The 13,913-nt window shown below is 43.8% G+C and overlaps 1 protein-coding gene across 1 annotated transcript; it reads right to left on the bottom strand.

Moving 5' to 3' along the window:
* Positions 1–12,568, bottom strand: FAM151A (family with sequence similarity 151 member A). Its single transcript, XM_065410064.1, has 8 exons — positions 12,433–12,568; positions 9,484–9,630; positions 7,509–7,661; positions 7,023–7,182; positions 4,968–5,192; positions 3,941–4,080; positions 2,210–2,353; positions 1–668 (listed from the first exon to the last, which is right to left on the bottom strand). The coding sequence occupies exons 1-8, from the start codon at positions 12,566–12,568 to the stop codon at positions 1–3; spliced, it is 1,773 nt and encodes a 590-aa protein (XP_065266136.1).
* Between the last annotated feature and the right edge of the window lie 1,345 nt (positions 12,569–13,913).

Here is a 13,913-nt window from a genome sequence, read left to right on the forward strand (position 1 = left end):
CTAAGAAGTTAAGACATCCGCCATCAAAGCATTTCTGCATTGTCTCGGTATCTTATAATAGACCCCCTTCTGTGTGTGTGTTCGGATAGACCGGAGTCCTGGGAAGCCATCGCAGTAGCTACCCTCTGAGTAACTGTGTTGCACAGTGATGGTGTAGCTGGGTGAAATCTCCAACAGCTTTGTAGTCGCCAGCCATGATCTACTCAGCGGCACAGCCTCCAGCTGAAATGACACTTGTTGCCAGAGATCCTTACAGAGTGTGAGCATATCGTCTATCAATGGGTCAGTGTAACCAGCAGTTATCACTTCCCTGGGCCAGCCAGGGGCTACGGTAACATATGGGAAAATGCTGTTGATGGCTGTTAGGAATTCTTCACCTTGCATGTATCCTGGTGTCTCAAAGCTTCCAAAGGAGAGCGCCATGCTTATCCAGATGGGGTTCCATAAGAGATTCTGGGCATATAGCTTACTAAGGAGCTCCAGTGCAGGGCGAAGTGCTCCGGATTCTGTTATGTTCAGGTATATACCCCAAGGATTGAGATCTCTGGATACTGTAACCAGACCCTGTTCCAGGGGGAGGCCTGCTGATGGAGACAGTGCAACGGGAATGAGATTTCCAATGGTGCTATTCTGTAATGCAATGTCCAGGGCAATCATGCCCCTCTTATCTGGAGAACAAAGCAAAGGGAGATGGTTCATAACAGCCTGAGCCTCAGTGACCCCTTTAATGTATCAATGTATTTGTTATGTGTAATTAGCACGAAGATTTAAAGGGAGGAAATGAACTATGTCTCCATTATATGTGTTTGGCTAGAAACAATTCAACAGCTAATTTTCATTGGACTATATGATATTTAATTAATATACAACAAAATGATAGATACACTGATTGTCTGTGTAATTGATTCAAAGTGTATTCTTAACTGCAGATAACAAGCGCTTTCACTCCTCTATGCATCATCCACCAGTTCCCAGTGTATCCTCTCCAGATAATTAGTTAGGGAGAATAATTGATTAATATCTGGTAGCATTGTGAGATCCATGGTAGGGTAAGAGGTAATCTTCCACCTTTTGGCCTTTTGACCAGTAGTACTAGATAATCTTAATCCTGCTTCTGACCTAACCTAGGATTGTTCCTCATATAGATTCTCCGTTGCCTGAAACAGTCTGGTTTTCTATTACTCCATCAATAGGTCTTCTCCTACTGCTTTCATAGACCATTTCATAGATAGGGCCCTACCAAATTTACAGCCATGCAAAACATATCATGGACCGTGAAATCTGGTCTCTTGTGTGCTTTTACCCTATACTATACAGATTTCACAGGGAGACCAGCGTTTCTCAAATTGGGGGTCTTGACCCAAAAGGGAGTTGCAGGGGAGTTGCAGTACTGCCACCCTTATTTGAGCGTTGCTTTTGGAGCTGGGCGGCCAGAGAGCAGCCACTGTTGGCCAGGTGCCCAGCTCTCAAGGCAGCGCCCCGCCAGCAGCAGCGCAGAAGTCAGGGTGGCAATACCATACTATGCCATTCTTACTTCTGCGCTGCTGCTGGCGGCAGCTCTGCCTTCAGCGCTGGGCTCCCGGCCACCAGCTGCCCAGCTCTGAAGGCAGCGCCACCGCCTGCAGCAGTAACGGTAGCAGTACTGCAATCCCCCCTACAATAACCTTGTGACACCCTCTCCCCCCTCCACAACTCCTTTTTGGGTCAGGATCCCGACAATTACAACTCCACAAAATTTCAGATTTAAATAGCTGAAATCATGAAATTTATGATTTTTAAAATCCCATGACCGTGAATTTGGTAGGGCCCTATTCATAGATCTTAGTGTTGGTACTTTTCTCCTGATAGTCCATTTAAATATGCTTTTGCTCAGTTTAATCCTATTTATATCCCCATGTTTCACCCTCTCTCCTTGCACTATTCTCGTTATTGTGGTGTTTTTTGCAACACGTTCTGCAGGCTTTGTTCTAGGAGATGCATAGACTACTCCTCTTATCCATTCCGAAGCTCTCAATTACCTAACCTGCCTCACTGCTCTGTCTGTAAATTGGGTTTACAGGCAAACAGAAATGTTCACCGGGATTTACTGACCCTAGTCTGAGAACTATAGCATGAGCTACAACTCTTAGGAACTGCCAAGTCTGTGACAACGTATGAAAACCCCTCCAGTTGTGTTAGATCGGTACATGGGGAAAGACGTGTTACTCACCTGTAAGAATTGACAGTGTTTCCAGCCTGTTCTCATAGTGATCCATCCCATACCACTCTATCCATAGTTCATCGGAGTCTGCTGGGTGAAAGTAATCTAGCAAATTGCCTCCAGGATAGTAGAATCTCTTTCTTGTTGAATTCACTGTTGGGTTGAGAGGGGGAAAAATGCTGAGTAAAATCATTCCCTTTCAGGGTATTGTGTGGGCTTTTGTCTTTAGGGCTATGGCTACAGTAGGATATGATGTAGGAGCCATAACTTGCCATCATTACAGCTGTACCAACTATGGTAACAGTTGAGACTAGTGTAGACTGTGTTTACCCCTTTCTCATCTGATCCTGCTCAAACTAGATGACAGCCTAGAATGTCACATATAGTTAAACACTGTTTAGTCCCTTGACCTAGCTTGAATGTGTCCCCAATAAGCAGCAATTTAGCTAGTAATCTTAAATAGTATACACGATCGTTAAACTAAATTGGGTCTCTGGAATAGAGCCAATAAAACCCCATCTTGACTAAGTGGAGTACAGCTGTTTATCCTTCTTGTACCAGAGGGGAAGCAACTACACTTCTGAGAAAAAGGTGCCTACTAGTTTGGGAGGCGGTAGAGAGAATCACTGCTCCCAAACTGAAAGGGTCAGCCTCAAATTCTGCCAATCCCATGTGTTGTACAGAGCGACCTGAGAGCAGAACTTGGGAGCAATACTTCCTGACTCTACAGGATGACTAACCTGCAAAAGGCAGGGGAGAAAATGAATTCTTGTCTCTCTAATGATTCCTTGTTTGTTTCTTTGATGTGTAATGGAAACCTTGAATTTATTTTTTAATTCTTTTCTACTTAATTTTATGACTTTAGAAATGTAGGTCTGCTCTACCTTGGAAGAACCCAGAGATCTAATGAAATTATGACTCACAAAGGACTAGCTTAGGAGCTATTGAAGGAGGAAGACCTTTTTTTAGCCCAGACTGTTTCAAACTCTGGGAATTTGTTTTGGTTAACACCTACTTAACTCTACTGGGTAATGGATGCTTGGGAGAAAGGATGCCTTTGTTCTAGATTCAACACCTGTGCCTCTTCAGTCAGAGTGCGCCATCAGTCAGCCATCCTTTATGGCCCTAACAAGTCTTCCGGCAACACTAACTGGAAACCAGACTTATGATATCTTCAAGGTAAAACAACTAGCAGAAGAAACCTTTTAAACAATCTTTCAGGCCTCCTGTGTATCGAAAAAAGAGCACAATCCCTGTCTTTAAAACAAACAAAATTCTTTACAGGGCCCAGAGCATGTGCCTATTTACAGTATTTAGCACCTTCACTGCACAAGTGCACATCAAAATAGAGCCAGGACATTTTCTCTGCCTTTCATGATTGTTCTTTGAAGTGGGCTCAAGTTAGCTGCTGGCCAAGGTGCACGTAGCGGGTCTCACCACCATGGGTCTGAGCCCCTTTGAAAGTGGTGTAGCGTTAGGAGGCAGTGTGGCGTAGGGGACAGGCAATGGAATGGGCGTCAGGAGCCCTGGTTTCTTTTCCCAGCTCTGCCACTGAGCTGCTGTCACCTTACACAAGTCACTTCACCTCTCTAAGCCTCGGTTTCTTCTCTTTGTTTTGTCTATTTAGATAAGCTCTTTTGGAGCGGGGACTGTCTCCTCCTATGTGAATGTACAGCACCTAGCACAATGAGGTCCCAATCTCATTGGGGGCCTCTGGGCACTACTGTAATACAAACATACACGCTGCTTCCTTGAACTGAGACAGAACAGGATCATAAATGTCATAATAGATTTGTTCAGCACGGCTATTGTCCCGGATGAACAGGAGATCTTCCACTCTGATCGGATCCGTCTTCCCCTGCCACAGAGTCAGGCTATACCTGTGGAGAAGAGAGAGCGTTGAGCTGGCCTGGGGTTCTCGCAGGCTGGCTTTTCAATAGTTGGAGATACAGTGGTCTAATTAGCCATCGCTAGTTTGGTCCCTTTCAAATGGAAGGGTTTAGTTCTGAAAATAAGTGATGATCTGGAAAGACAATACTGTCCAGCACCCTAAGCAGCTCTCTTTTAACGAGAGACACTGTAGGAGGGTTATTCGTTTGCAAGTGTCTGACTATAGAAAGGTTTCTGCAACATGGGAATAATTTGTACTTGGAGGCCTGACCACTTGGAGCTACAGTGTAGGCAAGGTGCTGGTGGCCGGTACTGTTCTTTAAGTCAGCGGTTCTTAACCAGGGGTACATCTTCTAGGGGGTACTCAACTCCTCTAGATCAGTGTTTCTCGACCTGGGGCTTGCAGCCCCCAGAGTGGTCATGGGACAGGTTTAGGCTGGTCGCAGCTGCAGGGCTGGCATTAGGAGGTGGCAAACAGAGCAATTGCCTGGGGACCCACGCCATAGAGTCCCCCCACTAAACAGTTACTCTGGACGGCAGGGCTTGGGCTTCAGACCAGGCTCACCAGTGAAAAGTAGGCTCAAGCATCACAGGGAAATGGAAGTACAATACTTATATTCCAATGGATGTATTTTATAATTCTATGGTAAAAAGGAGAAAGTCGGCAATTTTTCAGTACTAGTGTGGCTGTGCCACTTTTGTATTTTTAGTTCTGATTTTGTTTGCAAGTAGTTTTTGAGTGAGGCGATACCAAGAGTACTCAAGCCAAATCAGACTCCTGAAAGGTCATCTGGAAATGTTGAGAACCACCGCTTTAAGTGGTTTAGTTAATCCTGCTCGAAGGACTAAAGATGAACGTGTGCTGTTCACTCCTTACCTGTCAGACTGAGCCAGCAGCCAGCTGAAATGAGGCCAAGCCAATCTCACCATGACGGCCCTGACAGGGAAGGTGACTCTTTGGGGCAGCGTCCCCACGATGCTGTGCATCTTTTGAATCATTTTCTGAGTGTAGGTTTTGTTGGGGAACAGAAATGAGTAGAGGGTCGTCCACCCCAGAGAGAGAGTGCAGTTTGGGTACTTCTCCTGGATGAGTGAGAGGAATCTAAAGGAACCATGTACAGAGCAACAGTTATTGTTAAGAGCTGCAAACAAGAAGCCAGTAAACAACAACTTTATTAAACCTACAAACATAAGAAGAACACACCAGATGCCACTAGATGGCACTCTTTTTATATATACTGTACTACACACGCTACTTTTTATAGACAACTCTCCGAACAGCTCCAACAGCAAGCACTCCCTCCCCTCCACCCCCCTTGGGAAACAGAGGAGAGTCTGGGCAGAACATGGTAGAAACTCATCACAGTGATGCATATTGACTGGGAAATTTGCTGTGGACAGGTAGATTTTACTGTAGCTCAACCCTAACCCATTAGATCCTTGGCTTGCTCCTCATATGAAGCAGAACTGGCCTCTATATTGATTCACATAAGACTGCAAATAGTGCTGAGTGAAAATACCTGTCTGGTGACAGAATTCTGAATAAAAAGGTGAACTTTACCCCAGTCCATGCTGTGATTCCCATGTATTGTGAGCGATGCAGTAAAAGACTTTAGTAATTGGGAAAAACTGTACAAAAATGTAGAGCGTAGGTGTTGGTGAACCTCCGAAAGTTTGGACTTTGGGCTGGGCTAGCCATTCCAGCTAATTTTTTTTTTTTTTTTTTTTTTTAAGACAGTGGGGTATTAAAATCCTGGGTTAAAATGCCAGAGGTTGATTTAACAATTGTATAGAAAATAGAAACTCTGTAGGGTTTTAGAGTAATTTCTGTAGGACCCCATTGGTTTGATTCCTATTAAACTGTACAGTTTTTTTTTTTCCTTAATAGAGGAAAAAGTTCAGCGCTGAGGTTAAAAGTCCATTCTGTTGCTCCTACTTTAACTCACCTTCTGGTGGTGTTTGCTTCTTCCAAAAGAGTCTGAGCTAAATTTGGGTCGGAAACCCCAGATTTTCAGTGTTAACTCTGTAACTCCTGGCTTTTTTGTGGGCTTAGAGGTGTAGCTTTTAATTTTTTTAATACAGTCTAAGAGCTCCTATTAATAACAGTATGTGCATTGAGAAATTTGAACAGATCACTTTAAACCCAACAGAGTTCAAAAATCAGTTTCTCCTTTACTTACGTGCCAAGATCTGCTCAGTTTCAGGTGCACAGCTGGTTATAAAATGGTCCTGGGAGAAACAGTCCAGCAAGAGAGCCCAGCCCGTAGAGGAGAATGGGGGCAGGAGACCGCCAAGCTACAACTCCCAGGAGGTATCATGGCGGTGTCCCCAGATCAGAATTTTTTTTTTTTCTTCAAGGGTTCATTTTTTTCTTTAAATGAAAAGTCAAAATTCTCTATGGAAAGCTGAGACTTTTTGCCAAGAAAATTATTTTAGGTTTAAAAACATAAATTTCTGCTAAAAACCATTTCAATGGAAAATTTTCGAGTGGCCCTGGCTAACAGGGTTACCGGCTGTTACAGGGTAACCAAGGATTAGTAAACTCAAGGCTCCAGCAACTGGAGGAAGGAGTGATTTCTGAAACCTAAATATGTTCTCCAGGGGCTTGATCCAAAGCCTATTGAAAGCCTCCCACTCACATGAATAGCCACTGGATCAGGCACTCAGTGACCTGGGATCTTAAATGGTTGGTTTTCTTCTTTTTACCTATATAAACTTTTTTTGCCCACCTTTGTCAGCTCTTTAGCTGAACTCTATTCTTGGCGCTTCTTGGGCTCACAGAGTTCTTACTGCGGTAGAGGATTGTTGCTAGTGTATAACAGAGTATTTTGTTCCAAAGCTATGGACGTGATCAGTCCAGGCTGGGATATAAGTAACTGAAAAGCACAAAATAAGCCCTGAAAGTGATTTAAGAAAAATGCGTTTTACTCACAAACTTGCGTTAACTGCAGTGTTTATGGGGACATTGGGACCCATTAGAATATCTGCGTTTAACCACAGAGGTCTATTGAGCTTCACTTCTGAGGATTTCTTTAGTAAAATATCCAGAGATGGGCCAACTGCCTTGATGCTTTTGAAATCCAGCTTGATACCTGTCCGAGAAAGAATCCGTTGAGAAATTCCATTAGTATTGAATAGTAGCAGCTGGTCAATTATGCACAAATGAAAATAGGAGGCCTGTTTGTACAGCACCCAGCACCGGGGGGTCCTGGTCCAGGACTAGGGCTCCTTGGCACTATGGTCCTACAAATAATTAATGATGATATCTTTATCATTGCCTACTGCTAGTCCCCAGCACTGCCCCATCATTCCCTGCCAAATGGGGTGTGAAGAGCATGCTTCTGAATTCCATATGTTCATAGACCACTCAGGCAAAGGGTTACATCAGCTTGTTTAAAGGTATAGCACTTTAGATTACCTTTGCTAGATGAGTTAAGGACGACATCCAGCCATTCCTGAAAAGAGTTGTCACTGTAAATAGCAGGGGGGTGGGCCATGATGGGCTTGTCGGTCTCATTACGAGTGTTATGTCCTTCTATGTTGACATCTGCTTCCAGGACCATAGCATCACCTGTATGCAAAGTGAATTCACAGTATGAATCCTTGACTGGAGTCTGTGTACGTAAATTACACCCTCCACACTTGTCAGTGTCTTCACAACATAGGAAGGCAGCTCCCTATGGGCTGCGCACTCTGTTCATTACCCAGCAAAGCATTTAAGCGTGTGCATGGTCATACTGAAGTTGATGAATTACTCAGGTGCTTAAAGTTAAGCATGTGCTTAAGTGCTTTGCTGGATAGGGGCCATGGTGCTTAGCTCTTGGAGGCTCAAGCCCTGTGTCTCTCACAGATACATATGCGATGTTTCCTGCCTGTGCTAGACCAAGGAGCCGCAATGTCTTTCTTTAAGCGGGATGGTCACCTACAAGGCAGCCAGCAGCTTCACCAACAGCTCCAGGCTAATAGTTCCTGCTCTGATCATAAATATGGCCAGGGAACAGATGAGTCCCTATAGTCCATTAAATGATTAGAGAGGTGATAACAAAAGGCCTGATCCACTGCCCCTTAAAGTCAATGGGAGTCTTTCTATTAATCCCATCTGGGGTGAAAAACTACTTTCGGATTTAGCTGGGGATTGGTCCTGCTTTGAGCAGGGGGTTGGACTAGATGACCTCCTGAGCTCCCTTCCAACCCTGATAGTCTATGATTCTAATTTAACTGGGCTTCAGATCAGGCCCCAAATCACCCCAAAAGGGGGGTTCTTCTAAGCCTGGTGCTACCCACCGATTCCTGGGTAGAGCTATTACTGAGATTCCTCTCTTCCAGCTGTAACTAGTCCCTGGCCATTCCAGGTGAGTGATACCAGACTGGTAAGTTCCAGTTTTTCTTTCTGGAATGATTCCAAATGCTCCATGATGACCCTGAGTTAGCAGATAAACCTCTAATCTGCGATGTATCTCATAAGATCAGAAAAAGCTGATTTTTTTTTTTTTTTTTTTGGTACTGTCTTGCATCACCATGGAGCTTTCTGTACTTTCCTCTTGTACGTTATCACCACAAGATAAAACTGCTTCAGGTGAATGTGGCACAAAACAGTCAACTTTTACAGAGTAGCTTTATCTCATGAAGCTATAAGCAAGCCCTGCTTATCACTTCAGGTGAGCCCGCCTTTCAACGTATCCGGGATTTCTGCTGCTTGATTCAGTGTGTAGAACGATGTTCTCATCTGAACATTAAACTTGAGCAGACCTCTTCTCTTCCTAAAGTATTCTACTTTTTGCTAGTACAAAGCCCAGTTTCAAACCATTTAGTTTTACCTTAAATGTCGGATAACCCCTTCAGCATTGTCTTCTGGGTAGGACGTATCTTTTTTGCCCCAATCAGATAAACTGATAAATGAATCACTACAGAAACTCTACATATGCTCAGTTGCCACTATTTTGATCAAATCATGCCAAAATCTAATATGTTCAGTGTTTGCCTGAGCTCCCTACATTGTGTGCTGGCAGCTAACTCTCCTGAGTGAAATTCTGGCCCCACTGAAGTCAACTGGGAGTTTTGCCATTGACATAAATGGAACCAGGGTTTGACCCTATGGCTTTCCAATATCATGTAACTAGAAACATAAAGGACAGGGAATAAGATTTGCCAGAGTTGGCAAGACCACTGATACATGGAGTCCGGCATCCTGCCTTTGGCCATGCTTCAAAGGAAGGAAAACTCGCCACTAAATCAATTGTTCAGTGTTGTACCCGGTGAGAAAGGGGGGAAAAATTCCTTTCTGCCTCCTGTAGGTGATCTGATTACACCCTGAAGTGTGAGAACCAACTCCCCTTGTTATCTTAGCTTTCCTAGCTACACAGGTTATTACAGACGGAAAAAATATATTTTACTCTTCAAGGCAGCTGCCAGCTCGCTCTTTTTGTTTGCAGAATGATACCAGGTGACCAGCAATCCATCCTTCCTGTCAATGCTTCCCAGATTTAGCAGGTATTCTAACAGGTCTCCGTCTGTCTCAAAGGCTGGTTTGGGTGCAGAGTCTGAAATACCAAGGAAGATTCGTAATAAGTAATTTTTAGGGCTGTTGATTAATCGCAGTTAACTCACGTGCTTAACTAAAAAAAATTAATCGCAATTAAAAAAATTAATCGTGATTAATCGTAGTTTTAATCCCACTGTTAAACAATAGAATACCACTTGATGTTTATTTTTGGATGTTTTTCTACATTTTCAATCATATTGATTTCAATTACAACACAATACAAAGTGTACAGTGCTCACTTTATATTATTTTTTATTACAAATATTTGCACTGTAAAAATAAAAGAAATAGTATTTTTCAATTCACCTCCTACAAGTACCATAATGCAATCTCTTTATCGGGAAAGTGCAATTTACAAATGTAGATTTTGTTTGTTTGTTTGTTACATAACTGCACTCAAAATCAAAACAATGTAAAACTTTAGAGCCTGCAAGACCACTCAGTCTTACTTCTTGTTCAGCCAATCGCTAAGACAAACAAGTTTGTTTACATTTACAGGAGATAATGCTGCCCACTTCTCACTCTCAGGTGCCATTGTAAATAAGAACAGGCATTCACATGGCACTTTTGTAGCCAGCATTGCAAGGTATTTACATGCCAGATATGCTAAATATTCTTATGCCCCTTCGTACTTCGGCCACCATTCCAGAGGACATGCTGATGATGCTCGTTAAAAAAAATTTAATTAAATTTGTGACTGAACTCTCTGGGGGAGAACTATATGTCTCCTGCTCTGTTTTACCTGCATTCTGCCATATATTTCATGTTATAGCAGTCTCAGATGATGACCCAGCACATATTGTTCATTTTAAGGACAATTTCACAGCAGATTTGACAAAACACAAAGAAGGTACCAATGTGAGATTTCTAAGGATAGCTACAGTACTTGGCCCAAGGTTTAAGAATCTGAAGTGCCTTCCAAAATCTGAGAGGGATGAGGTGTGAAGCATGCTTTCAGAAGTCTTAAAAAGAGCAACACTCCAATGCGGAAACTACAGAATCCAAACCACCAAAAAAGAAAATCCACCTTCTACTGGTGGCCTCTGACTCAGATGATGAAAATGAACATACGTTGCTCCACACTGCTTTGGCTTGTTATTGAGCAGAACCCGCCATCAGCATGGATGCATGTCCTCTGGAATGGTGGTTGAAGCATGAAGGGACATATGACTCTTTAGCGCATCTGTCACATAAATATCTTGCGATGCTAGCTACAACAGTGCCATGCGAATGCCTGTTCTCACTTTCCGGTGACATTGTAAACAAGAAGCGGGCAGCATTATCTCCTGCAAATGTAAACAAACTTGTTTTTGAGTGATTGGCTGAACAAGAAGTAGGACTGAGTGGACTTGTAGACTCTAAAGCTTTACATTATTTAATTTTTATTGCAGTGATCTGTAAGTTCAACTTTCAGGATAAAGAGATAGTGTAACCCACACACCTGCTGTCCCATCTAGTGGCATCAAGACCACTGAGAAGAGAGAAATGAGTCTGCTCTACAGCCTTAGTTAACAGCCAGTTGTTTTTTAGCTCATGCGGTAGAGGCTCATGCATTTAGCTCCAGAGATTCCCCGGTTCGATCCCGCACGCCGACGTTACAATAGCACTACTGTAGTGCTATTAGGTGAATTGAAAAATACTGTTTCTTTTTTTACAGTGCAAATATTTGTAACCAAAAATAAATATCAAGTGAGCACTGTACACTTTGTATTCTGTGTTGTAATTGAAATCAATATATTTGAAAATATAGAAAACCTCCAAAAATATTTTAAATAAATGGTATTCTATTCTTGTTTAAAAGTGCAATTAATCGCAATTAATTTTGGGAAACAAAGGTGAAACTAACCCAAGCAATAGCTGGGTTTTTGAAGAGTGGGACCCAAAGGGAAGTAATAGGAGAACTGCCTGACTGCTCCCAAACGTAGGACATATTCTGTAGCACAGCAGGTTTCCTCTCTCATTTTGCTGATTTCAAGGGAAAGCTGCAGCAGAGCGGGGGTGGGGAAAGGGTTAACACCTGTAGACTTTTTGGCTGTGACACAATGGAGTTAGTGCCAGGAGTGACTGTAACTGTCCTGTGCCTCATTGTGTTCGCACCTGCAGTAAGAACGAGGAGAGTCTCAGCAGAGACTCACATGAACGGTGCTGGTAAGATGACAATGCAGTGAAGAGCCCCCTGGGATACATGCAATACCCATTTTTGATCTCCATATGCATAACAATGTAGACACTGATCCCTGCTATGGCAGTGGTTAAAAATCTAATTAAAAAACTCCTTGCTCTGTGTAGTCCCCCAGTTCTAAATATTATGTCAGTAACAGACGGTTACAGGCAGACAAACAAAATATAAATCCCCTCTCCAGGCTGACAAATTGTATATTAAGTTTAGCTTAATGCAGTTTGAAAGGACAGCTCTCGCACCTGACAGAGGCTTGGGATGGCATTTATATTCTCACTGAAGTGTCACTTCTGGGGAAGCTCTGCAGACAGACTCCAGGTACGCCATTTATTTTTAATGATTGAAGCCTGTTCCTCCACAATGAATGGTGTGAGAGATTCTTCCTGATCCACAAAGCCACCACACAATCATCATTACATCTATCACACCCCAGTGTCTTCACTTTCTCTCTCCCCCCCCCCCCACACACACTCTCACTCCCCTTTTAGCACAGCTGGCTCCCATCTTGTTTCTGCTTCTTTTTCCCGTGCAAATAATTTAGCCACTTTCCCCAAATGCACCCTCTGGAGCCAATCAGCCAGAATTTAAGGTCAAGAAGCATGAACTGGTTTGGCTTTGTACCTTGGGGGGGAGTCCTGTTAATGGTCAGACACACAGCCAGAGCGATGCAGGTAGAAATCACCGCAACAACGCAGACACCAATCACTGCTGCTCCTGTCGCTCCTATGGAAGGACACCTCCTCTGACTGGAAACCATGACAGTCCTCTGAGTGCACCCACTCTTGGGCAGCTGCATTATGAAACTCCAGCTACCTCCAAAAGAAAACTGAGTGCACGAGGGCTGGCTGGCTGAGGCTGGGGAAGTTTATAATGATTAAACTCTTGCCGAAGGCTGACAGTGTCTAAAGCTCAAACACGCTCCAAAGGCAGGAGCTGATACATACATCGGCCTGATTCTTGGACAGCTTCTTTCTAACAGTGCTGCCTTGGAGGGCTCCCCATCTACCAGCCCAGCACTACCTGTGGGGACTGTACCACAGGGAGGCCTTTATGGAAGTGCCTCAATGTAGGCGTCAGCCCCTCCTTCCTTCAGCTGTCATGTGGGCATGGCTGGATTGTAAGGGCCAAGTTCCAGTCCCTCGCTCCCTCCCTCTGGGAGCTGCTGTGTTAATGTCATGCCTTCGGTTTCCCGAGCCAGCACCAGACAAGTGCTCAGCTAAGGTTACACTGGGAGAATGCTAGGATGTGGCCAGTGCAGGCTGAGAATAGCGCGCCTGCGGGTTTGAAAAGAACAAGTACAAAGCCACGTGGCTGGGATCCCTGCCTGACGGCACTGAGACGAATGCAGCCAGTCAATGCAGTAACCTGAACAGCTTAGCTTAAGGTTACAGTTTGAAATGCACAGAAATCAGGAACTGCAAATGGGCGGCTACAGGAACCTTATCTCACCACATTGCACACAGCAGTGTCAATTTTGACCTCAGGTACATCTGTGAAAACCTCACTGAAGTCAATCAGATTTGGGTTTTCCTCTCAGGGCAGGATGGGGCCCACAGTGCATTGATGTTGGCCCATATAACTCCACTGAAGTCAATTGGAGCTGGGTCTATTTTCACTGGGTGAAGAACTGGCCAGTTCTATTTAACAGTGTAATTAGGAACCTACCCTACACCCTGCGTGCAGTGGGGCTAGTTAATCCCTCTGTGAGAACCTTATTCTTTATTTAAAACCAAAGACCAACACCAGCCTGACGGTTGCAAACCTCTGTGTAACTAATCCACCACTACAAATGTAATCCCCCATTTGGCACTGGCTTAGTACCTGTATGATGTGCGAACAGATGGGGACTTCACGGTCTTTGGACAGTCCCCAAGTTTCTGTTGCCTGGGCTAGTTTCATGCTGCTGCTGGTAGGTGTCCGACACTTCCTCTGCTTGGTGTGCTGAAGACTAAAGCTACTTGGTGGTGCCCCCAGTGAGACAAGGGATTAATCATACTAAGGCAGTGGCTACCCCGCATGAACTCACAAATAATTCAAACTCACCCAAGCAAACAAATTTAAAAACAATAACTATAAACTTTATGTGAGGATTTGGTTAAAGA

This window comes from Emys orbicularis, chromosome 8 (assembly GCF_028017835.1).
Source record: "Emys orbicularis isolate rEmyOrb1 chromosome 8, rEmyOrb1.hap1, whole genome shotgun sequence".
Classification (NCBI taxonomy): domain Eukaryota; kingdom Metazoa; phylum Chordata; order Testudines; family Emydidae; genus Emys; species Emys orbicularis.

Bases quoted from the DNA above. Each gene is read 5' to 3' on its own strand.
- FAM151A (XM_065410064.1), bottom strand. From the start codon at position 12,568: ATGGTTTCCAGTCAGAGGAGGTGTCCTTCCATAGGAGCGACAGGAGCA. The intron at 7,662-9,483 runs GTAAAATATATT...CTTTGCATACAG, and splicing joins GCTGGCAGCTGCCTTGAAGA to GTGATGCTATGGTCCTGGAA. The intron at 5,193-7,022 runs GTGAGTAAAACG...TGGTTCCTTTAG, and splicing joins ACTGCAGTTAACGCAAGTTT to ATTCCTCTCACTCATCCAGG.